Below are 26,937 nucleotides of genomic sequence, written 5' to 3' on the forward strand. Positions count from 1 at the left end.
CCCGCCTCCCAGTGGCTGCTCAGGCGCTGCCTGCTCTTGGAGTGGACGAGCTGCCTGCCGATCGGGGCGGGGCACGCGGAGCCTCGGCCAATAGCGGCAGGCGGCCGGGTCGGGCCGGTGGTCGGCGAGCCCGCTGGCGCTGAGGGAGCGGCCGCCCTCCCGCCGCCGCGCTGCGCCCTGGGCCCCGCGGCCCGCCCGGCGGCCGCGCCGCGTCATGCTGGGGGCTGCTCGGCGCTAGTGCCCGGGCCGCCGCCGCCCGCCCGCCCGGAGCCGCGCCCACCGCCCAGAGCCAGAGGGATGGTGGTAGTCACGGGGCGGGAGCCAGACAGCCGTCGCCCGGACGGTGCCATGTCCAGCTCCGACGCGGAGGACGACTTCCTGGAGCCGGCCACCCCGACGGCCACGCAGGCGGGCCACGCGCTGCCCCTGCTGCCCCAGGAGGTACTGCGGGGGGCGTCGGGGGGCGTCGGGGGCGCCCGGGAGCAGCTGCTGCCCGGCGGAGCTGACCCCGGGCTGCGAGCGGTGCGGAGGCTGCGGTCAGCGGGCGGCCTGCTCCCCGCCCACCGGCGTGTCTGCTCGCCCGCGGGCACAGCGGCCCCGCCACCCCCACCCTCCGCCCAGGTCCACCGGCCGCGGGGCTGCCGCACTCCCGCTGCCCGCCCCGACCCTGACGAGGAGGGAGGGTGGCGGTGGGAGGGGACCTCGGAGCCCCCAGAGGGGGTGTCTTCCGGGAGATGCAGTCTCCAGCTGCCCCGGCCGTGGCGGTTAGGGACTATGCAGCCGAGGAGCAGGCCGGTGGGTGCACGTGTCCAGCCGCACCTGACAGCTCCGTGGTTTCCCTCTGTAGCCGCTGTGCTGTGCAGCTCCCACCGGGCTTGACGCGTGTGGCAGGATCGTATTTAGGGCCGAAGTGGCCCTGAGGAGGGAGGTGGAGCCCTCCTGGGCCCCGAAGGAGGCGGCTAGGAGGTAGGAGGCAGGAGCTAAGGTAGTGCTGGACGTGGGTGGGCCCTGTGATGTGTGCAGTCCTAGGAGAAGGGGCAGCCTCAGGGGGCACGGGGAGGGGGATTGGAAGCCTATACTCTCAACATCATGAAACACTGTGACAATGAGCAAAACCCTAGAAGTACTCTTTGCAGCTGGGCGGGGGGGGGGGGGGGGGAGCCTAGGAACGCTGTGGTGCTTCTTTTTTGTGCACTGTCACTGGAGAAACAATGTGGCTTGAAAGAAAGTGCAGGACCCAGAGACCATAGGCCTGTTGCCCCGTAGGTACATTGTTCCATGTGAGACCTAAAGCTGTTTTGTCTGCTTTTTCCTGTGTGCCTCGGTCTTTTCAGCTCTACTATGGAGCAAACTCTTGGATTGATATGAGGTGTCCTTGGAAAAGGTGTAAAGAACCCCAGAAATGTAAAGTATCATTATCCCAAAATAATATTTGAGTCCTTGGTATGCATATATAGTAGTTTTAGAGGAGCTATAGAGTAAGTAGAAGGTATTTGCTGTCCTTTGGTTGCAGAAGAGTAACAGTGTGTACATACACAAGAACTGTACATACTATTTTTAAAATTCATTTATTCACTCATTCATTCAAGGCATACTTGAGTCTTTACTGTGAGCCAGGCACTGCATTAGGCTCTGGGTAGCTTTGATTTAATGTATTTATATCCTACTTTATTTCACAAAGAATTTGAAAGCTCATATTATTTTACTTATATATGGAATCTAAAAGACAAAAAAAAAAAAAAAAAAACAAAGCACAAATAGACTCATAAATACAGAGACCAAACCAGTGGTTACAAGAGGGGAGGGAAGGAGGGAAGGTGGAGGTATGGGCAAAATGAGTGAAGGGAAGCAGGACGTATTGGCTTCCAGTTACGGAATGAAAAAGTCACTAGGATAAAAGGTACAGCACAGGGAGCACAGTCCATGATACCATAATAGCGATGTATCGTGGCAGGTGGCACCTGCACTTGTGGTCAGCGTACCATAAGGTGTAAGCCTGTCAAATCACTGTGTCTATACCCAAAACTAATGTAACATTGTATGTCAACTATACTGCAAAGCTAGGGGAAAGGACTATCTAGATAAATATACACTGGAGCCTGAGAGATGTTGTAATATTGAAAAGTGTGCACTAGTATAAAATTGTAGTTAATCTGGAGGTTTGTGGGAAAATTAGAACTGGCTTCATTTCTTTTAAAACCACAAGCAGTGAAAGATATTCCCACCTCTTACCCCCATACCCCTAAAAAAGGTCCTGAGCACTTGAGAGAACCCAGAGCTTCTCTGGGCCAGTCTCTACCATCATTCCCTGTTCCTCCCCTGCCTTTGCCTCCAGAACCTTAGCTGGGCTGGGGCCTGATCTCACACTACAGATTAAGTAGGAGAGAAGTGATGAGGTACAGAGAATGTGGAGTGGATGCCTGGAATGATTCCACAAACATCGATGAGCTCTGCTGTGGGTGACCTTGTGATTAGTGAATAAAATGTGTCCCTGCCTTCAGGAACCTTGGCGTCTAGAAGGGTGGGCTGACAGGAGTAAATAACTGCCAGTATATCATGCTAGGAACTATAATAGAGGAGAGCTGGGCACATAGTGAGGGCACATGGAGGGACTATTTAGTTAACTCTGTGTTGGGGGCAGGTGAGGGACAAAAGAGCCTGAGTGTTCACAGAATCAGGAAACTTGAAGGGAAATTTTTAGAATGAGTGGATGCTGCTGACCTATATGGTGCCTTGGTGTGCATTAGAGAAGGGGCACACAGCTGGGCTAGCAGACCACTCACAGACGGGTGCCCTGTGCAGTGAGCAACGCACACCACATACATCTATGGCAGTTGCATTTGCTAGATGGACAGAGGGAGAGTGGGGAGAACGTTCTGGACAGAGAAGACAGCATAAGCAAGGGCATAAAAATGGTTAAGTTCATTCTAGAGAAGAGACAGTAGAACTGGCATGGGGAGGCCTGATTTAATGGCTATCAGAGGGACAGTGGGGTGGACTTGGCAACTGAAGGGTGTAGGGAAAGGGAGGAGAGAGAAGAGCATTCAGAGAGACTCCCAGATTGTAGCCTTGGGTGCCCGGATGGTGCAGCACTAATGAGACCCAAGGAGACGGCCGACAGAGCAGCCCCTGCTCTCATTCCCCAGTGCCGGGCTGAAAGCACTGGTGGTTCCTTTCCAGTTTCCTGAGGTTGTCCCCCTTAACATTGGAGGGGCTCACTTCACCACACGCCTATCTACCCTGCGGCGCTATGAAGACACCATGCTGGCGGCCATGTTCAGCGGGCGACATTACATCCCCACCGACGCCGAGGGCCGGTACTTCATTGACCGGGATGGCACCCACTTTGGGTATGTTTCTCCCTCTGTGATCAGTTTTGTAGTCCTAGTGAGTGTCATGGGCTTCAGTTTGGGGCTTTGGTGTCTTCTATAATACCTAGGAGAGGAGATAACAAATGTACAGATGCAATTTAGTAAATGTGCTTATTGAGGGGGATCAGAAGTCATAGTTTCTTTCCCAGAGAGGACAAGCAATCCCAGGTGACACATACTGGCTGGATGTGATGAAACTGCTGCTGTCCTATGAAATTGAAGACCAGGACGTTGTCATCTGTGTGGAATAGGTGTGATCCCACCTAGAGGTGGGGGAGTTCCAAAACAACCTCTTGGGGAATATCATCAGATTCAGATTCTGGGGCTCCATGTTGCCGTTAGGGAGGGATGTGGAGTGTGACAGTGGTTCTCAGACCTCCTTCAATAGTTTAAAATGCATGAACAAAAATGGTGAGGGAAGGGCCAATATATGATTGCCATTTTTTAATTTTGCCAAGAAAAGTCTTTTTAAAAAAGCACCTTCAATTGTGACTGTCATTTTAACACTAAAACATAGAGAAAATAGCCTTTCCCAAGAAAGGACTTCTGATACCTTACACATAAGCAATGTAAAGATTTTGTTTTAGTTTCCTTATTTGTGAAATGAGAAATAATTATAGTTGCCTCACAGGCCTGCCATGCCAATTACATAAGGAGCCTTGGTATGACCCCTGGCCAGGTCCTTCCAGAGCATGTGGCTAAAGCTCTTTGCATCTTCGGCCTAACTTTGGAGATGACCAGAGAACTCACATGGTTCTTGACCTTCAACAAATTGACTAGGGGGGGTGGGGGGTGGGGGTGCAGAAATGAGATCTCCAACCACTACTCCTCTATCACTCCTCCAAGTAGGATTGCCCACACTGGGAAGAAGGTCATTTTTATCCACAGAAAGGAATCTCTGGTCAAACAATTTACTTTGAACCATCTGGGTGTCCCCATTGGGCTGTTAGCTGCGTCCAATGCTGAGAAAACAAAGTGTCACATCATTCTGTAGAGCTATAAAAAGATTTTTGTTTGCAGGCTCTTTTGGGGAAGAAAGTACTGGCCCCAGCTGGCAGCTCCCACAGCACTCTTAGCTGGGCCTTGCCCCGGGGTTATGTTTTTCGGAGCAGACCAAGGTTTGCTTAAGATCCTAGAGGACTGATTTGGAAAGGGGTTGTGGGGAGAGGGAACAGAGTTTGGCTCTAGGTTGATGCGCCCATGCCACGTGACCATAGCTGGAGAGGGTCAGAGACAGGCAAGGGTGTGGCAGAAAGCAGGATAAATGGCATTTATCCTCAGGCTGCTGGACTCCTATGGCCTATGATTCATCATCAGCAGATGAAGTTGCTTAAAGACTCAGATAAAATAAAGTAGGGGTTTAAGGCATTTGGTCAGGTACATTTCTCTGCTGGTACACTTTATATGCCGCCAGCACCTATGATGAAGTCTGGGCTGCCACCTGGGACGGTTTCCCATTGTGATCAGTGAATAGCACTTTGCACTAGAGTCTGGACCACTGTGTGTATGGGCTTGGAGTCAATTATGTTTGCATCTGGGCTTCTGCTAGCTATGGCTCCTTGAGTAAGGGTATTCCTTAACCAGAGCCTCTCTTTTTCCTCATTTATAAAATGGACCTAAAATGGCACTTAACGCACAATGTATTAAAAGGATTAAATGGAACAACACATGAATAGTGGCTGACACAGATTAGTAGTTAGTGTTAGCTGGTGTTACGTCATGGTTATAGACTAACTACTTAAGCAACATCTTGATCTTTGGCTTTACTCATATATCTTTACAGAAAAGACCTTCCCACACCTACCAGTGATGGATCTGATTACTCTTAGCACTAAAGAATCTGAAGATAGAATTAAAAGAACTGAATTTTTTTTTTAAGAAAATACAATATGTGATCTTATTCATTCCAGGGACCAGTTTGTTCAGGCGTTAGGAGTAGGCATTTGATGTCTGTATAGCTACCACATAAGACTAATGGCAAGGATATATAGAAGATGGAGAACCCTTCTACATTGCTGGTGGAAATGTAAAATGCTACAACCCTTTTGTTAAGCATGCACTTCACCTTATGACTGAACAATTCTATTCCTAACATTTACCCAAGAGAAGTTGGTATGTGTATCCACAGAAAGTCTTATACAGGAATATTCACCATAGCTTACTCATGAGATCCCCAAACTGGACACAACTCAACTGTCCATCAACAAGAGAAAGGGTAAATAAATTACAGTACATCCATACCATGCCGTGCCATTTAGTTTTTTACATACAACATAAGGGATAAATCTCAGAAACATTCTGTTGAAGGAGAGAAGCCAGGCACAGAAGAGAATGTACTGTGTGCTTCCATTTCTATGAATTTCAAGATGAGGCAAAATTGATCTTCGTTGATAGAATAATTCTGGGATCGAATGGGAAGAAGCAGAGGGAAACTTTAAGGAGATGGAAATGTTTTGTCCTGTATCTTGGTGTAGATGGTGGTTATAAATCAAACTATATGATTAAGATTTGTACCTTTTTTGCACATTAATTATACCTCAATTTATATATATATAATTTATATATATTATATATATAAACCTAGAAATCATATCTTTCCAGTATTCTTATGTATACCCAATAACAATACCTAATAAAAACAAAAAAACCCTAGTAATTATAAATATAATATTAATGATACTGATAATAACAGCTATTAATGTATATTGAGGGCTTACCCTGTGCCAGGTATTTTCTTTTTTTTTTTTTTTTTTAATTTTTATTTATTTATGATAGTCACAGAGAGATAGAGAGAGGCAGAGACACAGGCAGAGGGAGAAGCAGGCTCCATGCACTGGGAGCCCAACGTGGGATTCGATCCTGGGTCTCCAGGATCGCGCCCTGGGCCAAAGGCAGGCGCCAAACCGCTGCGCCACCCAGGGATCCCTTCCAAGGACTTTTTATCTCTTAACTCCTTTAATCCCTTCATACCATTATGGGGTAGTTTTTTATTTTCTTCCATTTTACAGATAAGAAAATCAAGGCATAGAGAGGTTAGGTTCAGTTACCCAACGTTACATAGCTGGTAGTCTGGTTCCAAATTCTGTGCTCTAACCTCTGTGTGACACTGCCCAGGTCCATTAGCTCCTTCTCACCAAACTGTCTTTCCTTCCCGCTCAGAGATGTGCTGAATTTCTTGCGCTCAGGGGACCTGCCACCCCGGGAGCGTGTGCGGGCTGTGTACAAAGAGGCCCAGTACTATGCCATCGGGCCCCTCCTGGAGCAGCTAGAAAACATGCAGCCTCTGAAAGGGGAGAAAGTGCGCCAGGCATTTCTGGGACTCATGCCCTATTACAAAGGTGAGGGGTCAGCTGCCCAGGGTGGTGGAGGTTTGGGAAGGAGGGTTGTAAGGCATCTGTCCATGCCTAGGTCTGCACCCAGAAGAAGTGAGTCCAAGATTCATCTATATTACTCAAGGTTGGAGAGATTCCTGCTCCCCTTTCTGCCCACCCCCCCACCTTCCCCACTGGGAAGATTCAGGTTAAATAGGGCCCACCTTGCCTATGACATCATCAAATCACATTTCAAAAGGATTGTCTTCATCCCATCTTTTTGGTTTCCTTTTGTCATGGCAACTTATGATCCCCATTTATGTTTGTGCCTTTCAAAGGCCTCCAGAGTCCCTTCCCTGGGACCTCCCTCCCCTGCTGGACCCTGCCTTCACTGGGGCTCTCTCTTTGCGCCCTGACACTGCATTGCCCACCCTCCACCCCCACCTCCCTGACCCCTGTCCCAGTAATGGCTGCTGTGTTCACCCCCATAGACCATTTGGAGCGGATTGTGGAGATTGCCCGGCTGCGTGCAGTACAGCGGAAGGCCCGATTTGCCAAGCTCAAGGTCTGTGTCTTCAAGGAAGAGATGCCCATCACCCCCTATGAGTGTCCACTTCTCAACTCCCTGCGCTTCGAGCGGAGCGAGAGTGATGGGCAGCTCTTTGAGCACCATTGCGAAGTGGATGTGTCTTTTGGGCCCTGGGAGGCTGTGGCTGATGTTTATGACCTACTGCATTGCCTGGTCACAGACCTCTCAGCCCAGGGCCTCATCGTGGACCACCAGTGCATCGGGGTGTGTGACAAGCACCTCATCAACCACTACTACTGCAAGCGCCCCATCTATGAGTTCAAGATCACATGGTGGTGAGTAGCCCTGGTAGGGAACAGAGTCCTGTCAGGGAGGGTGTCCATTCTCTTTAGTGGCTCTGGGAATAAGATCCCTGGAAGGGATACTGACTGCCCCAGATCTGCTGAGGTGAGGACCAAGTCCTGAGGCACAGCTCCAAAAGGATGGAGGTCTCCCGGCAGCTCCAGTCTCCCGCCTGTACCTCAGGGTCAGGCTCAGGGCTTGTGGTCCACAGGGACTTGGCACCTGCACTCCCCTGACCTTTCCTCAAGGCACAGCAGACTTTGCCTGAGGCTGATGGTGTCTGGCTAGCTAGGGCTTGACCAGGAAGTCCAGAGAGGTTTTGTCACTCTCTTGACCTTGCAAGAGAGTTTCTACCCTTTTTAGAGCCACATTACCAAACTAATATAGGAATAATCACTTCCTCAGCCCTGTTCAATTATCCCTTCCTTGTGCCTAGCGTATAGGTATAAACACAGAATATAATGGGGGATTTACCCAGGTAACCACCCCACAGCCCCTGACTGAAGAAGAAGCATCTTCTCTCCCTCTTCCCCCAGGTATAGTTCCACACTTTATTTTAGGATGTGGAAAGACTCTTCCTTCTGAAACATATTCTTCACCACCTTTTGGAGATGTAACCATAGTTGCCAAAGCCATGTACCAGGTTGGCCTTAGAAAAGCACAATGTTTACAGCCCTACCTCAGGGCCTTGGCTTCTCCTACTTTCCACCAACCTTCCTTGCTTGAACAGTTATCTTCTCAGGGCTGTTATGCAGATTTCAGAGGTTCCTTTTGAAGATTCCCTGAGTCAAGCAGGCAAGTTGCGTAGATCTTCTGTTTTCTTTGAGACAAAACATCCTTTCTGGAGGCTCAGAATCTCTTTGGCTGCCATTTCATGTGTCAGCATCCAATTTGTGGTGAACCTCCATAGATAGAAGCCCCCTCTTTTTTAAACCCTGTTCTTGCTGCTCACATTCTCCTAGGAGAGTTTCTGTTCTGAGGAAGCAAAGAAAGGATTGGGGGGAGGCACAGCTATACCAGGAACTGTAGGATGATAGCAGCAAAGCTTCATCATGTTTTACCCTCCACATCTCAGAGAGGTAACGATCCACAAGGTTCAGCTCCCACTGCATTTTCTTCTTGCTCCATCTGCAAGCTGGGGCAGTTAAGCAGGATATGCATGCATTTCCTAAAGGAGGAGCTACGCAGCATCAGTAATTGGAACATAACATTTCTGTGCTGCATTAAAGGCTTTTCCCTGTGATCGAGAGTGTATAGAGATTTTTTTTTATATGTAAAAACTTGGTGAGGACAGCGTCACTACTTTCAGTCCTACAAGACTGGATTGGTGAGGTAGGGCGAGGGGGAACTGAAGACATCTGCATACCTTTGAGGAAGAGAAGGCGGAGCCCTGGGACCTGGCTGGATTCCTTCATGGGGCAGTGACCTTCTAACCCTCTGTGGAACAGGATTCCGGGGTGTGGTTTTGCACTCTTACGTTTTATCTCATATGGTGGAACAGAAGTATAGACTGAGCTCTAAGAGGAAAGTGCAGTCGGTCATTCAGGTTCTGAGATATATGTTCTTGCTATTGTTCTCATCCACAAATGAAATCATCACGATTCTCGAGTTGGTGTCCCTGCTTGAAGCTTAGTCTGGTAGCATGGCTCATGTCTTGTTCTAACAGAAGTCTTTCGTTTAAATTACTCCAGTTGATGTTACTGCCTAATACAAATCCATTTTTGGACAGACACTGAGGCAAGGTATTGAGAAGAAAGGCAGTGTGAGTAGAAAGCAGACAATTAATCCCAATGCTTTCAGTAAACTGGCCTTGGTTCCTTCTTGTTCCCACCCCTGGCACAGAGTATCACAGTACTTGGTTATTTAGAATTCATACGTATAAGATCGTGACTTGTTTGATCAAATGTAAGTTTGCTCAAAAACAGGCCCTGAAGACTAGCTTTGGGGGGGAGCCTGGGCAGCTCGGTCTGCTGGGTGTGTCTGCCTTCAGCTCCGGTCATGATCCTGGGATTGAGCCACCTCAGGCTCCCCACTTAGCAGGGAGCCTACTTTCCCCCATTCCCTCTGCCCCTCCTGCCCACTCATGCTCTCTGTTGTCCACGCTCTCTCTCTCTCAAATAATTAAAGTCTTAAAAAAAAAAAAAAAAGACTAGCTTAGGGACACAGGGACAGGGGATAAGAACACTGTCCCCATGCCCCTTGCTAGAGACACCCCTTGGGACCCACTCTGCCCCTGTGTTTCCCTTACAGTGGTATACTCTATGCCACTGTGGGAGAGACAAGGCTCTGGGCCACTGGGCCAGGGAGAGTAGGGATACTGGCAGCCAGCTTAGAGCCCTTTCCAAATGAAATAAAAGAGTTCAGTGGCCTAGTTTGGCCATTCTGTGATGAGAAGCCAAGGCCAGGATGAAAAGTGCTCCTGGATGTGGTGGTTTTGTAGTAATGGTCTCCAAATAAAGGTCATATCTGAGGAAGTGACTTCTCCCAGTTATTTCCCTTCTCAGTTCTAAATGGTCAGGTCCAGAGCATAAACAGGGTTGGGTTAGGAAGGAGGGCTCCAAAGGATGAGTGCTTCTTCCCAATGGAAAGGGAATATATTTTCATAGAATTCTTGTGTGTAATATTGATGGGTCAAACCAAGTGCCTGCCTTTGGAAGCTTCCATTATGTTTGACTTTGGGCACCTTTTCTCCCAGGTGTCATGCTCACTGGATGGGAAGGTAAAAGTTTTAGGGGATAGGATTGTATGGTGCAATAGCAGCCATAACAAAATTCAATAAAAATGAAAAACTTAATGGCAACAAAAAAGATTGAAACAAAACCACAATGAAACACATCACAGCATCCCAGATGGAGGAGTTCTTTGGGTAACGCTCTAAATAGAAGAAATAGAGGAGTCATCACCATCCTTCTACCTTTGGTTAACTCACGAGGCTGTCCAGTGTTTATCATGTGGAAAGCAGTCAACTGTGCTCTGAAAGTTTCTATTCTTTCTTCCTGGGGCTTAGGATATTCTGGGAGCTGTCTGAGCCTTGTGCCTCAGGCTGGTCAGGTGACATAATCTTCCTGTTCTGGGTTGCTTGTTGGAGGACTAGAAGAATGACATTTGCAAACCACAAAGTTGGGTGAGCCTCAGTTTGTGATCTTGGTCTAAGCTGGATCCTGAAGAGGTTAAGACAAATGACAACAACAAAACAAAAACTAGTCCTGCTGATCATTTTGATCCCAGATAGAATTTTAAATATCCTTTGGTATACCTTCTGGCCATATTTGATTCTGAGTTAAGCTTTCTTGGGTACCTTTTTGCTGGGGATCTTTCATGAAGGTAGTGCCTGCTTGTGATCCTTAAAAGAGGAGGCTTTATTCATCAGAAGCCGGAGTGTGGGGAACTGGAGTGGAAGAGGCACTTTTTGGAATTCCGGAAGAAACATATATGTATACATATGTTAATTGGGGGAAAGGTGGGTTGGCAGGGGTTGAGGAGGTGGGAACAAAGATTGGGTATAGGAACAGTTTGCTTCTGGAGCACGGGAGGTCACCTGGGTCCACTGTCTTCCTTCTGTATGGTATTGGGTTTGTGTAAATGGTGTAACACTTCCTATGTTTATTTACTACCTGTCTGTGAGCGCTTTGGTGTATGGAGCCCCAATACCCTCATGTGGCATTAAAGAATTAGAACCTGGGTGCTGTGCCTTTCTTTTTTAGAGACTTATTTCATCCCTCCTCTGCCCAGCACTGTGCCAGCAAATAATGTCTTGATTTGTGCTTCAGATATATGTTTGGGGATGCTCAGCGAAATAAAATAGGTTCTTTCCTGAAACCAACAGCTGAACTTCTGCCCTGGCTTGAAGTTAAAGGGAGATGGGCCCCATGGAAGGCGGTTCTGCAGTTACTCTAGACTTGTCTCTGTTCCACAGGTGGGAGTGTGCCCACCCAGCCTAAGCATCCAGCTCTGCCCTCTTATATTGAGAGGTATCCAGGGGAAGAAAATACCACAATAGTCACTTTGTGGCTCACAACTATGTCAGGTGGTTCTGACAGAAAGCCCTCCTATTGTGTCACCACTTCTTTCAAGGGAGACATAAATGGCTCTAAGCTTATGTGAGCCTCAGTGGTTAAGATCCTTCCTTAAGGAAAATGGACATAAGTTGCCCTTCCTCTGAAAGCAGAGTTGACATCTTCCTGGCTAATAAGTGTCCTCATCAAGATGTCCCTTGGAGTCATTTCATGGATTAACCCAGAAAGGTGAGTTCTGAAATGCTGGGTTAGCTGTGCCACCCTCCAACTGCCTCCTTAAATCTCTGATTACACTGACTTTTAAACAGAAGCACTGCATTACCTGTGCCAAGTCTATTCCCTGACCTACTTATTGCGCACACAATCACATGGTAATGATACACTAATGGTACTTAACAAGTTGGAAACTGAACAACATGAAGGTGTAATTTCCTCAAAGGCACATAGCCAGTAAGTAACAAAGTCAGGATTCAAACCCAGGGTCCTTTTCTGAAATCCTCACAGGTGTTCAGTAGAGCCCTCCCTTCTTCTTGGCAGCTCAGTGTCCCACCTCTCAGGCTTAGGGCTTCACCTAGCTTCTACCAGTGAAAATTTGAAGAGCAGATACTCTAGAAGGAAAGGAGAGACTTTCTTTGATGTGTGGGTCTTGCGTGCCCTTGAGCATTGAGGGGCTAGCTGGGGTCTCCAGTGTACTGCCCTTCTAGTGAGAGACACACGGTCACTAGTTGGAGACAGGCCCCACTCACGGATGATGAGCAGAGGTTAAGTGCTGGCTGCCTGGTTGGACCCTGGTGTGGTGAGATGGTCCAGGATCAGACTCCTGCAGCCTACAGGCCTCACCATGCAGACGTGCTATGCAGCCCAACCATGTGGGGAAGTATGCCTGAGGCCTCGGCCCTCCTTCAGGTACCCCTGGCATCAAGAGAATAATGAAATATATGGCTTTTTAATTTAGCTCAGGGGCTTTTGTGTGCCTGGCTTGGGGCTTATGGCCTTTAGACTCTGGGTGTCAACCCTGCCTGTTTATTCCTTTGTCATCATTTTGTTTTTTGTTTTTAAATTTTTTTATTTATTGATGATAGTCACACAGAGAGAGAGAGAGAGGCAGAGACACAGGCAGAGGGAGAAGCAGGCTCCATGCACCGGGAGCCTGACGTGGGATTCGATCTCGGTCTCCAGGATCGCGCCCTGGGCCAAAGGCAGGCGCCAAACCACTGCGCCACCCAGGGATCCCCTTTGTCATCATTTTGAAGATGACCTCTTAGCTAGCTTTACTTACTTCTCATTTTGATTTGTTTAACTTACAGCATGTTCCTTTAGCTTTTATTTACCTTTAATTTTCTTTTGATTCCTTACCATTTTGTTCTTCCTATCCTGTATTTTAGTGTTCTCTATTTTTTAAACACAGTTTTAAACTTTATTTCTAACATAACTTTAAAACAAAGCACCTATATGAATAGGATGCTAATGAAGGTAGTTCTTGTTCTGAGCAAGGGTAATTATGTGCTTTTCTTTCCTTCTCTAGTCATTTCTACAGTGATCTTATTAACTGTGAACATTAGGTATCTCATTTCTCCCTAAGATGAATATCTTCTTCTAAAGTCTAAATACAGAGAAAAACTGACAGTGTTATTCCAGAAGTCATAGATCCAGGTTATCTACGAGATCCAATGGCCACACTTTTACCTCCTCCTCCAGAATCCCCCATCCACTCACATACATGCAGTAACATGTTCAGACTTAGGAACAGGGTAGTCCCATTCCTGACTGCTAAGGACTTCTTCGTTCACATACCTGTTCTTCCTGAGCGGTGACATGAATAAGTTGGGAGCAGTGCTGGACACCTCCAACCACCTGTAACTAAGTAGAAACGTTCAGGACTGTTGTACATCTGTAAAAAAATCCAAGGCAACTACAGGAAAGACTTTGAATTGAGTCATCCTAAACTGTCCAGAAGTGCTTCATAAAAGGGGCCCGAATCATGTTGTGATGTATCTTTTCCACCCTTCTGTGATCTCAGTAGCAACCTGAATCACCCACAAACCATGACTTTTAGAAGATTCTCCTAATATATTACAGACTCTGGGTTTTTTCCTATATCATGTGATCTTGGCAGATGGCCTAGCCCTAGTAGATCTTGGAATAGATATATATATACTTCTCTTTTGTTACTAAAATTAAGAAATAGAACCCCAAAACACCACAAAACTTGGAGCTTGACCTCCATTAAAAGAAATGTATGTTAAGAGTTGAGTTGAAATATTTATACCTTTTAATTTTTGTAAAGGGATTGGATGGTATCATGAGTAGGTTTAAGTCCCCAGAATGTGTATCAACTTCTATAAATGTCTTTATTAGTGTGTTTTCCAACATTACATCCTTACCTTCAGCTCTGCCTCAGCTTATGTTGCCCACTGTCCCTACTCTCACCATGTCATCTCCACCACTACCACCACCCACCCCTGCCACTCATGACTGCCCTGTCTTTATCATTTTAAAGGTGGTTCCATTTCTGACCAATCCCTCACCCAGCATTTGGTAGCCAGCCCTAGCAGTGACACTGTCCAGCACTGCTTCCAACTTATTTTCAGGCAGTTAGGTGCTCTTTACACTGAGGTCCCTGACTTTTCAACTCAGCTTTCTCATCTGGCCTGCTAGGATCTGAAGAGCATTTTCAGCCCTTCTCTCTAAGCTCTGTGTCTACTTCCACCACGGCAGCAGAGGATACTTGTAAGACCCTAATGAACAGATAAGTTAGCTTCACCCTCCTCTACTTGGAAAGGATAATCAAAATACTTTTCCTGGAAACTACATTCACCAAGAGCTTCCTAACAAAAATAGGGACTTCCCTGGTGAGCTGACCACATCACTATTGGCTGAAATGAGGATGGCATTGTTCACTTGACAGTCCCAGAAATCAAGGCAGAATGTATCTGCTTCCAGACATATTCAGGGAATAGTCTATCCAATTGCCTAATTTTTTTTAAAGATCTTATTTATTCATGAGAGACACAAGCAGAGGGAGAAACGGGCTCCCTGTGGGGAGCCCAACGTGGGACTAGATCCCGGATCTCCAGATCATGCCCTGAACTGAAGGCAGGTGCTCAACCGCTGAGCCATCCAGGCATTCCCCCAATTGCCTAATTTTATGCTAACAAATGCAGCTCTCTTTGGAAATTATCATCAGTTCGGGGAAGCAGAACATGAGGAAGACCCTTAGAGTCACCTGCAGGGATGTTCTATCACTTATATTGGCTGGGCCTTTATCCCAGAGGATTCCACAGACATGGGGTTTATTGCCTGAGTTGAACCCTGTCAATGCTGTTCCCTGCTGGGATGGCATTCCTGACCCCTGGGACAGCCCGGGTTTGTGGATTAAGATACAGAGGTAGAATTTCCAGATAATCCAACCCAGGTATCCTCATGATAATGTACAAGAAAGTGATGTTTGTTAGGTGGAAGGGTCTCCAGATACTCAACTACCCATGACTTTAGGGGCTATAGGCAGTAGCCATTCATTCATCCTCAACTTCTCCACATGATCATCCTGTCTTTTTAGGAAGGGGTTTCACATGACCCCTTGTTAAGGACCCATAATTCCAATAACTGAAAACCCTGTACATCTTTTCTCCTATTTTGGCCCTACACAACCAAGACATACTTCAGTGCCTTGACAGGGGTCACAAGGAGGCACAAGCATGGGCAGCCTCTGTCACTTGTTTCTGCGTGTCTCTGATGCTGATATTGGCAGGCCAACACCTCTTGTAGGTGTGAAAGTTGCAATATAACCAACAGATTCAAGGTCTAGGGGCAGCATTTGAAAGAACTCCTCAGAGATGTCGGTCTACCTTGCCTGGAGTACTCAAGGTGAAACCGGGAGCTTGCTCTACACAGTGAAGGCAGTCCAATGTTTTTCAAACATTTTGGCTTCAGCAGATACTCCAAATAAATGCAAGATCCCAAGAAAGAGGCCAGTAGGGAAATTCCAACTCTGGTTGTAGCTAACAGAGAAGCCTTTGCAGGCTGCAATGCAGGTAGGTACCACATGCAGCAGAGGCCAACCAAAATTCAGACCCTGCTGACGTGTCACAAAAAGGGGCTGTGTTGTCTTATAATGGCTGACTGGGTGACAGGAGAGGAAATTGAACTCTGTTGCTTCTGCTCCACCTATTGCTATTCCACATACCTTCACATCTAACCCATTCAAAATGGAGAGTAACATAGAGACTTCTTGGGACCTTATATGACCTTATCAGTCTGTACTGCCTCCTTCTTCGGTGATCTTGCCTGAATTGCATTGAGTCATTTGTATTAGTCAAGAGAAAAAAAAAACATGCAGTAATCTGAACAATTTATATCTTTTTTTTTTTTTTTTTTTTTTTAATTCATGAGAGACCCAGAGAGAGGCAGAAACACCGGCCTGCAGGGAGCCTGATGGAGGACTTGATCCCAGGACCCAGGGATCATGACCTGAACCAGAGGTAGATGCTCAATCACTGAGCCACCCAGGTGCCCCAATTTATATTTTTAATATAATTATATTAAATAATATAAATAACTGCTAATTATAATTGGATTGGAATAATGAGGGATTGGCTAATGAATAGTAGTGATAACTATAAAGAATATAGGAGTAGCACATAGAGCTAGAAATAGACGATCCAAGGAAGAAAAACCCCTCCCCCAGAGCTGGTATCAGACCTTTTTGGAGGGGACGTAGCCATGGTTCACTGAAAGGCAGAGAAGTCACTGGAGTGCTATGCTTAATGGAACTTACTGGAAATCCATCCCCTAGGGTGCTGGGAAAATCTGTTCAGGGAAGTGTTTTATCAAAGTCAATACCCAAGGTGAGTGCTGGGGAAAGCTGCTGGCATCTTTGTGCTGCTGATTACCATGCTCTGCAGGAGCTGGGTGCTGGAGAAGCTGGGCTGTGAACAATTACACCAGAAGCAGAAAGGAAGGGCAGCCTGGGTGGCTCAGTGGCTTAGCACCGCCTTCAGCCCAGTGCCTGATCCTGGAGACCCAGGATTGAGTCCCACATTGGGCTCCCTGCAGGGAGCCTGCCTCTCCCACTGCCTGTGTCTCTGCCTCTCTGTGTGTCTCTCATGAATAAATAAATAAAATCTTTTAAAAAGGGGGGGGGGCAGAAAGGAAAATACCTTTCCTCTTAGCAATTAATCAAGCTTAATATCATGTTAACTGGTAAAGGAAAAAATATTCAAAGGTCCCAGCCCAATTTTTGCAGAGGCAATGAAGGATGAATATGGAGATAAGAGGCAATCAATAACTAACATATCTATATGCTGATGACTCTCAAATTTATACTTCTATCCAGGCCTCTTTCCTCAGCCTTGAATTTTATACCCAATAACCTGCTAAATACTGCTGCTTCAGTATCTATTTGCCATCTCAAGCTTAATATATCCAAATGGAATTCTTTATTTCCTCTTCCTACCCCAAATATCTTCCTTATTCCATCTTCTCTATCTCAGGAAATGGCACCACCATTCACATAGTCAACAAAAACCTGAGAGTCATCTTGAACTCCTCTCCTTACCTCACCTGCTGCAGTCCATCGCCAAGTCTTGAATCTGTCTTCAGGATGTATCTTGAAAACATCACAAATTCACCTGTCTGAATCACCATCATCTCTCACTCTGCATTACTACAAAGGCTTCTTGGCTTAATTTGATCCCTGATTATCCCCTCCAATCTATTCTCCAAAATAGTCTCGAAAAGGTTGATTAGATCTTCCAGCATGCCTACTTAAATTATTTTGTTTTTAGAATGAAATTGAAAGATCTTACCATGTTTGATCTGGTTCCTATGCATTCCCAGCCTCATACCACTCTGTTCCTTGTTTCCCATCTTCTACTCTGGACTTTTTCTTTTCTTTTTTTTTCTTTTTTTTTTTTTTTTTTTATGATAGTCACAGAGAGAGAGAGAGAGGCAGAGAGAGACACAGGCAGAGGGAGAAGCAGGCTCCATGCACCAGGAGCCCGACGTGGGATTCGATCCCAGGTCTCCAGGATCGCGCCCCGGGCCAAAGGCAGGCGCTAAACCGCTGCGCCACCCAGGGATCCCAACTCTGGACTTTTTCCATTCCTGCCTCAGATTTTTGTGATTGGCATTCCCTCTCCCTGGATTGCCCTTCCCCTAGCCTTCTCATGGGCTGGTTCACTTTCCTAGTTTGTGTTCAGTGACACCTTGTCTGATCATGCCATGTAAAGCATACTTCCATTATTGTCTATCTACCTACCACATTACCTGATTTATTTCCTTTATAGCATTTATTACCAATAGTAATAATCTTATGTTATTTCCTTTTAAATAAGTTCAATAAGCTCCCTGAAGGCAGAGATTTTGCCTCTCATTCACAACTATCCCAGTGCTTAAAACAGTGCCTGGAAAAGAGGTACTCACTCAAAGTCTGTCAAACAACCTTCCAGTGTAGGGACAGGAGACCTTTAAGGGTATTTTACTATTACCATACCCTGTGATTAAAGCCAATGGAAAACAACAACCCAGTCTAGGTAGGACTACTAATGGCCCAAACCTTTCATGAATGAAAGTTTGGGTCATCCCACCAGGTAAAGAGATTTCAGTAGGAGATTAAGTATGATTTAAAGAGATGGGTGTTGGGATCCCTGGGTGGCGCAGCGGTTTGGCGCCTGCCTTTGGCCCAGGGCGGATCCTGGAGACCCGGGATCGAATCCCACGTCGGGCTCCCGGTGCATGGAGCCTGCTTCTCCCTCTGCCTGTGTCTCTGCCTCTCTCTCTCTCTCTCTCTCTCTGTGTGTGACTATCATAAATAAATAAAAATTTAAAAAAAAAGGGGGATCCCTGGGTGGCGCAGCGGTTTGGCGCCTGCCTTTGGCCCAGGGCACGATCCTGGAGACCCGGGATCGAATCCCACATCAGGCTCCCAGTGCATGGAGCCTGCTTCTCCCTCTGCCTGTGTTTCTGCCTCTCTCTCTCTGTGACTATCATAAATAAATAAAAATTAAAAAAAAAAAAATTTAAAAAAAAAGGTAACATTTAAAATAAATAAATAAATAAAAAAATAAAGAGATGGGTGTTAAGTTGACAAGGGGCAGAGTTGTGATGGTTAATTTTATGTGTCAACTCTGTTGGGCCACACTGCCCAGATATTTGGTCAAATATTATTCTGGTTGTTTCTGTAAGGGTGTTTTGGATTAGAATCACATTCAAATCAGTGGACTTTGGGTAAAGCAGATTGCCTTCCATAGTATGGGTCAGTTGAAGGTCTGAATAGAACAAAAGACTGGCCTCCCCCAAGCACTAGGGAATTCGGACAGCAGATGGCCTTAAGATTTCATCTACAGGGATCCCTGGGTGGCGCAGCGGTTTAGCGCCTGCCTTTGGCCCAGGGCGCAATCCTGGGGACCCGGGATCGAATCCCACGTCAGGCTCCCGGTGCATGGAGCCTGCTTCTCCCTCTACCTGTGTCTCTGCCTCTCTCTCTCACTGTGTGCCTATCATAAATAAATGAAAAAAATTATTAAAAAAAAAGATTTCATCTACAGTATTAGTTTTTCCTGGTTCATTAGAAGACTACCTTTGGACTTGAAATGCAACTCTTTCCTGAGCCTCCTGCTTGCTAGTTTCCCCTGTCAGATTTCGGACTCACCAAGCCTCCACAATCACATGACCCAATTTTTAAAAATAATTTTCTTCCTATATATACAATAGCTATTTTAGAATGTATACATGTATCTCTCTTTCCCTTTTTTTCTCTGTGTATGAATATATATACTGTAGAACAGAACATATGAATATATATCATACACACACACACACACACACACATATATATTAGAAGGAGATATACATCCTAGGAGAATATATATCTATATTGAAATCAAAAGGTAGCATACCAAAAGAAAAAAAAAAGGTAGCATACCACCTCACCTTACTATTCTCATTTAACACTATCTTTTGGAGATCTGTCCATTTCAGTACCTGTAGAGCTCCAGCTTCCCCACCACCACACCTTTAAAATTTGATGGTATATTTGACCCTTGAACAATGCAGGGGTTAGGGTCATTGACCCCTTTGGCAGAAGAAAATCCACATGTAATTTTGACTCCTCCAAAACTTAACTACTAGTAGCCTACTGCTGACTGGAAACCTTACCAACAACATAAAGAGTCAATATATTTTGTATGTTATATATATAAAATATACTGTATTCTTAAAAAAAAATAAATAAAATAAAATAAAATAAAATATACTGTATTCTTACAATAAAGTAAACTAGAGAAAAGAGAATGTTATTACGGGGACACCTGGGTGGTTCAGTGGTTGAGTGGCTGCCTTTGGCTCAGGGTCCCAGGATCGAGTCCCACATCAGCCTCCTAGCATGGAGCCTGCTTCTCCCTCTGCCTGTGTCTCTGCCTCTCTGTGTCTCTCATGAATAAACAGAGAAAATACATTGACAGTACTGTTCTGTATTTATCAAAAAAATCTGGTTAAGGCTACAGACAAGATGGTGCTACCAGTGCAGGTCTCTGCTCATCAAGCGCAGCCACTACTCTTCTCTATTCCTTGGTATGGCCTATGGAGCCAAGTGCTATCACTACCTGAAACCTCTGGCAGAAGTGGAAAGAAGGATATGGAAGCTAAGGAGGAAAAGAAGCAGGATAAATGGAAACACATTGAGACAAAGTGAGCCTGCTTTTCTCTGGAATGGTACGGATGAATAAAGTTCTCTGTTTTGTGTGATGCTCAAAAAAAAAAAAAAAAAGATCTGTAAACGACATCAAAATCTAAAGCTTCTTCTGCACAGCAAAGGACACAACAGTTGTCTTCTAAGGTAACCAATAGAACAGGAGAAGATATTTGTAAATGACATATCTGATAAAAGGTTAGTATCCAAAATATATAAAGAACTTATACAAATCAATACCCAAAATTAATCCGCCTAACCCCCCCCCCCAAAATAGGCAGACATTTCTCCAAAAAAGACATCCAAATGGCCAACAGACACATGAAAAGATGCTTAACATCACCCTATACTATTACTATACTCATTATATTGTAAGAATACCATGTTATAATATATATAACATACAAATATGTATTAACACCTATTTATGTTATCAATAAGGCTTCCAGTAAACAATAAACTTTTAGTAGTTCAGTTTTGGGAAGCCAAAAGTTATTTGCAGATTTTCAACAGTAGGTCAGTATCTCTAACCCTCACATTGTTCAAGGGCCAACTGTAATGGGTTATAACCCACTGAATAAAATAAGAATCCATGAATTTATGTTGGCAGAAATAGTTACATGAAAGAAGTAGAGGGGAAAGTTCTTTTTTTCTTTTTTTTCCCCAGAGATTTTAGTTATTCATTTATTTGAGAGAACAGAGCACAGGTGAGCATGAGCAGGGGGGTAGAACAGAGGGAGAGGGACCACTGAGCCACCCAGGTGTCCCTCTGCTTTGGTTTTCTAAGAAGATATCTTTCTTAGGAAATACACACTGAAATATGTAGGAATCAAGAAGCATGATGCCTGCAACTTAGTTATATTCTTCAGGAAAACTGTGTGTGTGTGTGTGTGTGTATAGGGAGAAAGCTTGAACAAATGATAAAGCAAATGGGGCAAATATATAAAAGGGGTACCTGGTTGAGCATCTGCCTTTGGCTCAGGGCATAATTCTGGGGTCCTGGGTTTGAGGCCTAAATCAGGCTTCCTGCAGGGAGGCTGCTTCTCCCTCTGCCTGTGTCTCTGCCTCTCTCTGTTTCTCATGAATAAATTTTTAAAAACACAATTCAAGAAGCTTAAAGAACTCCAAGTGAAATAAGTTCAAAGAGGTCCACACCAAGGAACATAATCAAACTGTAAGAAAGTCAAAGAAAAAGAATCTTGAAAGCAGCAAGAGAGAACAAACCCATCACATAAAACTGATCTCAATAAGAATATAAACTGATTTCTTATCAGAAACTATGAAGGTCAGAGGCAGTGGGATGGCATAATATTTGAAGTGCTGAAAGAAAAACCTGTCAACTGATAGGACACCTGTGTGGCTCAACGGTTGGGCACATCTGCCTTCGACTTGGGGTGTGATCCTGGGGTTCCAGGATCGAGTCCCGTGTCCCGCATTGGGTTCCTGGCAGGGAACCTGCTGCTCTCTCCACCTATGTCTATGCCTTTCTCTTTCTGTGTTTCATGAATTAAAAAAAAAATTGTCAACCGAGAATTCTGTATCTAGGGGTGCCTGGGTGGCACAGTCACTTAAGCATCTAACTCTTGGTTTCAACTCAGATTGTGATCTCAGGGTTGAGAGATCAAGTTCCTCATTGGGCTCTATGCTCAGCATGGAATCTACTTGAGATTCTCACTCCTTCTCCATCTGCTCCTCTGACTCATACTCTCTCTCTCAAATAAATAAATAAATCTTAAAAAAAAAGGGGCTATATCTGGCAAAATTAGTCTTCAAGAGTGAAGGAGACATTAAGCCATCTTCAGATAAATAAAAGCTAAGGGAATTCATTACTAGCAGACTTGTACTATAAGAAATGCCCAAAGGAATTCCAATCCTTTGGATTGAAAAGCAAATGACACTAGCAGTAAGTTAAAACTACATGGAGAAATAACACGGGGAAAGATAAATACCCAGCCAGATATAAAAGCCAATATTGGGGCCCTTGGGTGGCTCCATCGGTTGAGCATCAGGCTCCCCACAGGGAGCATGCCTCTCCCTCTGCCTGTGTCTCTGGCTCTCTCTCTGCCTCTCTCATGAATAAATAAATAAAATATTTTTTAAAAAATAAATCTTTTTAAAAAGGCTTTTCCCTATGTGAGTTAAAAGACCCATACATAAAAACATTAATAGTAAACCTGTGTTAAGGGACGCCTGGGTGGCTCAGCGGTTGAACATCTGTCTTCGGTTCAGGACGTGATCCTCGAGTTCCAGAACTGAATCTCACATTGGGCTCCCCGCAGGGATCCTGCTTCTCCTTCGGCTGGTGTCTCGTCTTTGCTTCTCTGTGTCTCTCATGAATAAATAAAATCTTAAAAAAAAAAAACCTGTGTCGATAGGCATACAATTTATAAAGATGAAATCTGTGACAATAACAAGATAAAATGAAAGGGACAGATTTATAGGTACAGAATATAGCCTGCTTCTCCCTCTGCCTATGTCTCTGCCTCTCTCTGTCTCTCATTAATAAATAAATAAAATCTTAAAAAAAAAAGAAAAGAAAATTTAAAATATACAGAAAAGAGAAGAGAATCAAAATGGTAGTTTATAGGGCAGCCCCGGTGGCCCAGCGATTTAGCGCCACCTTCGGCCTGGGGTGTGATACTGGAGTGTCGGGATCGAGTCCCACCTCAGGCTCCCCGCATGGAGCCTGCTTTTCCCTCTGCCTGTGTCTCTGCCTTTCTGTCTGTCTGTAATGAATAAATAAAATCTTTTTTAAAATATTTTTTTAAATTTATTTATTTATTTATGATAGTCACAGAGAGAGAGAGAGGCAGAGACACAGGCAGAGGGAGAAGCAGGCTCCATGCACCGGGAGCCCGACGTGGGATTCGATCCTGGGTCTCCAGGATCGCGCCCTGGGCCAAAGGCAGGCGCCAAACCGCTGCACCACCCAGGGATCCCTGAATAAATAAAATCTTTAAAAAAAAAAAAAGGTAGGTTATAGAAAAATAAGTACATAACAAAAACTGCAGTAATGGAAGAATTGAGGAACAAAAAATATATGACATACAGTAAACAGAGCAGAATGGCAAAAGTCATTATTAATAATTACTTTAGGGTAAATGGATTAAAGTCTCCAATTAAACGTCAGAGATTGGCAGAGTATGTTTTCTTAAAAGCTACATCTAGGGCAGCCCAGGTGGCGCAGTGGTTTAGCGTGGCCTGCAGCCCAGGGCGTGATCCTGAAGACCCTGGATCGAGTCCCACGTCAGGCTTTCTGTATGATGCCTGCTTCTCCCTCTGCCTGTGTCTCTGCCATTCTGTGTGTGTGTGTGTGTGTGATGAATAAATAAAATCTTTTTTTTTTTTTAAAAAAAAGCTACATCTATATGTTGTCTGTAAAAGGTGGTTCACTTTAGACTCAAAGACACCAAGAGGTTGAAAGTAAACAGATGAAAAAATGTATTCCATGCAAGCAGCAAACAAAGGAGAGTTTGGGATGGCTATATTATTAGAATAGATTTTACATTAGAAAAACAGTTATAAGAAATAACGACATGGGGCAACCCGGGTAGCTCAGCGGTTTAGCGCCACCTTCAGCCCAGGGCCTGATCTTGGAGACCAGGGATGGAGTCCCACATCGGCTTCCCTGCATGGAGCCTGCTTCTCCCTCTGCCTGTGTCTCTGCCTCTCTATCTCTCATGAATAAATCTTTAAAATAAAAAAGAAATAATGACATTATATACAGAATATGGTTTAATCCAAAAATACAATTATAAGCATATATGCATCTAACATACGAGCACCAAGTGCATATGGAACAAACAAACAAAAGAACAGAATTAAGGGAAATTGATAGTTCTACAACCATAGTTGGAGATTTCAGTAACCCATTTTTAATAATGGATAGAACAACCAGAAAAAAGATTAAGAAGGAAAGAGTAGGGCAGCCCTGGTGGCTCAGCGGATTAGCGTAGCCTTCAGCCCAGGGCCTGATCCTGGAAACCTGGGATGGAGTCCCACGTCGGGCTCCCTCCATGGAGCCTGTTTCTCCCTCTGCCTGTGTCTCTGCTTCTTTCTCTCTCTGTGTGTCTCTCATGAATAAATAAATAAAAATCTTAAAAAAAAAAAAAAAGGAGAGAGTATTTGAATGACATTATAATCAAGGTATACCTAACAGACATATATAGAACTCTTCACCTAACAATAATGGAATACATATTTTTCTCAAACGCATATAAAACACTGACTAGAGTAGAACATATTTTAGGCCAGAAAATGAATTTTTTAAATTTTTATTGATTATTTAAAGATTTTATTTATTTATTCATGAGCCCCCTGCCCCCCCCCACACACACAGAAAGAGAGAGAGAGGCAGAGTCACAGGCAGAGGAAGAAGCAGGCTCCATGAAGGGAGCCTGATGCAGGACTTGATCCCAGGATCCCAGGATCCCAGGATCATGCCCTGGGCTGAAGACAGGGGCTAAACCACTGAGCCACCCAGGGATCCCTGAGTCTTTCTTTTTAATTAAAATTTTTCAGTGTTACTGAGATACAATTGACATATGACATTGTGTTTTAGGTGTACAATGCATTGATTTGATATGCTTATATACTGCAAATATTTCCACCAAGTAGCATTAGATAACCTGTACCACATCACATAATCACCACAGAAAACAAGTTTTAATTTATTTTGAAAAATCATAGAAAATGTCTTTTCTAATTACAGTGGAACAAAACTAGAAATCAGGGACGCCTGAGTGGCTCAGCAGTTGAGCATCTGCTTTGGACTCAGGTCGTGATCCCAGGGTCCTGGGATGGAGTCCTGCATTAGACTCCCTGTGGGGAGCCTGCCTCTCTCTGTGTCTCTCATGAATAAAAAGATTTTATTTATTTATTCATGAGAGACACAGAGAGAGAGAGAGAGGCAGGCTCCACTGAGGGAGCCCGATGTGGGACTCCATCCTGGGTCTCCAGGATCAGACCCTGGGCTGAAGGCGGCGCTAAAGCGCTGAGCCACCCGGGTTGACCTAAAATAAAAAAATCTTAAAAAAGATTCTCCCTCTCTAAAAAAATAAATGCATATACAAAAATAACACATTTTGAAATTAAAAATAATACAATGAATATCTTCCAAAAAAAAAAAAATACAATGAATATCCATATACCTATCAAGAACCACTGAATTCAAGACCTAAAACATGGCTTCATAGTTAAACCTTAGGTTATATGGTTAAGCCATATAACCTTAGGTGCCCCTTTCCAATAGCCTCCCACCCCACCTTCTCTGAGGGAGAAGGCATGTCTGGTAGTTTGTCCCACTTAAGGCCCCAATGAGTCAGACCTACCAGTGTCCTCAGCTTTGCTGGTTCCTTCCCACATTGACCTAGGGGTTAGCCCCTTAGTTACTTTGCCCATTACCTTTTGATCTCTTATACCTCCCCCTAATTCACTCTGCTATACCTACATAGGTTGGTGTCAAGAGGCCCTCGCACTTGTTCCTTGTCCATAGAACATCTGCCTGAATATTTGCATACCAGCATGGCTAGCTCCCTCGCCCTGTGTTCAAGTGTTTCTCAGTCAGGGCTTTCCCCTGCACTCTAAAACTGCAGACTTTACGTTGTGCTTTCTATTCCTCTTCCTTGCATTATTCCTTTTATTCATAACAATGATCACCATCTCTTGTACTACTGTAAATAACTTGTTTGTTGTCTCCTCCACCTCTCCTCTGGGATGTAAGCTTCTCAGTATGTAGGTACTTGTGTTTTATACTCTCCAGTATCCTCGGCCTAGTGTGCAGTGTGGTTGTAGGGGAAGGGAAAGAACTCTCCCTCTACTCTTCTGAGTTCTTGCCTGAGAAGTGAAAGGCAGATTAACAAGGGGAAAACAAATAGAAATTTATCAACACGGATACCTCCACATTCGTAAGAGACCAGGGAGAAGACTGCTAACTTAAATACCATCTTCAGGTGGACAAGAGAAAGGGGTGTGTGTGTGTGGGGGGGTAACTGGAGGGCCAGGCACCAGACGACCAGGGAAAGAAAAGTAAAGGAGCTTAAGGTCTGCTCTGCAGTTAGTGTCTTCTCCATTGATAAGTGTCTTGCGATTGTCATCCTCCTGTGGGTATAGAGAGGGAGACACCTTTAGAGGGAGATTTCCTTTGTAAATGTACATTTCCCTCATGAAGGAATATTCCAGTCTGTTTCAGAGCTTGTCTTGTGTCTACTCTCACGTTTTGGGGTGGCATGTTCTGCTATCCCTCAGCGTTTAGGAACAATCAATCTCCATTTTGCAGATAACGAATAAAGGCAGGAACTAGGCAACCTGTCCGAGGTCGCGGAGGCAGCGCTCAGCGAGCCGGGACGCCGGCCCAGCTCTCCCCGGGCGCGGCCGTTTTGCTGTTGTGCTCCAGTCACTGCCACGGACGCGTCCGGGACACACGCAGCCGCTGCCCCCAGCACTCTCGAATCGGGATGGAGCTCGGGGCTCCACCCGACTCGGCCGTCAGTACTGCCTGTTATTTACTTTTGTGAGTCTCATTACGCCGTGCTGTAAGCGGCTTTTGGGTCAACCCGTGGTTTTAAGGCCCTTTGTCTCGTTCCCCAACGGGCCCAGGGCGCCCCCTCCGCAGCCCTCGCGGCCCCGCAGGCAGCCGGCGGCACGCACCGGGCACAGGCCTTCGCCGCCGCCACCTCGC

At 45.3% G+C, this 26,937-nt stretch overlaps 1 protein-coding gene, 1 long non-coding RNA gene and 1 pseudogene across 4 annotated transcripts; 2 read left to right on the top strand and 1 right to left on the bottom strand.

The window, feature by feature from the left end:
• Window positions 1-96: 96 nt before the first annotated feature.
• KCTD7 (potassium channel tetramerization domain containing 7) lies at window positions 97-22,695 on the top strand. Of its 3 annotated transcripts, none has more exons than XM_041747882.1 (5): window positions 97-441; window positions 3,181-3,350; window positions 6,531-6,709; window positions 7,174-7,546; window positions 17,062-17,457. In XM_041747882.1, exons 1-5 carry the CDS (start codon window positions 298-300, stop codon window positions 17,156-17,158), a joined length of 963 nt encoding a protein of 320 aa, XP_041603816.1. In that variant the 5' UTR covers window positions 97-297; the 3' UTR covers window positions 17,159-17,457. The 3 variants fall into 3 exon arrangements, with proteins under 3 accessions (XP_041603816.1, XP_041603817.1, XP_041603818.1); XM_041747883.1 differs by lacking the exon at window positions 17,062-17,457 and adding an exon at window positions 22,443-22,695 and having other exon boundaries at window positions 98-441; XM_041747884.1 differs by lacking the exon at window positions 17,062-17,457 and adding an exon at window positions 15,962-15,986 and having other exon boundaries at window positions 98-441.
• On the top strand, window positions 20,079-20,261 carry LOC121486362 (annotated as a pseudogene).
• A 1,600-nt stretch (window positions 22,696-24,295) lies between the features above and the next one.
• LOC121486723 lies at window positions 24,296-26,919 on the bottom strand. The gene is made up of 3 exons (XR_005986722.1): window positions 26,473-26,919; window positions 26,155-26,357; window positions 24,296-24,354 (listed from the first exon to the last, which is right to left on the bottom strand). It is a non-coding gene; the product is annotated as an uncharacterized LOC121486723 (long non-coding RNA).
• Between the last annotated feature and the right edge of the window lie 18 nt (window positions 26,920-26,937).

Source organism: Vulpes lagopus, chromosome 3 (genome assembly GCF_018345385.1).
Source record: "Vulpes lagopus strain Blue_001 chromosome 3, ASM1834538v1, whole genome shotgun sequence".
NCBI lineage: Eukaryota > Metazoa > Chordata > Mammalia > Carnivora > Canidae > Vulpes > Vulpes lagopus.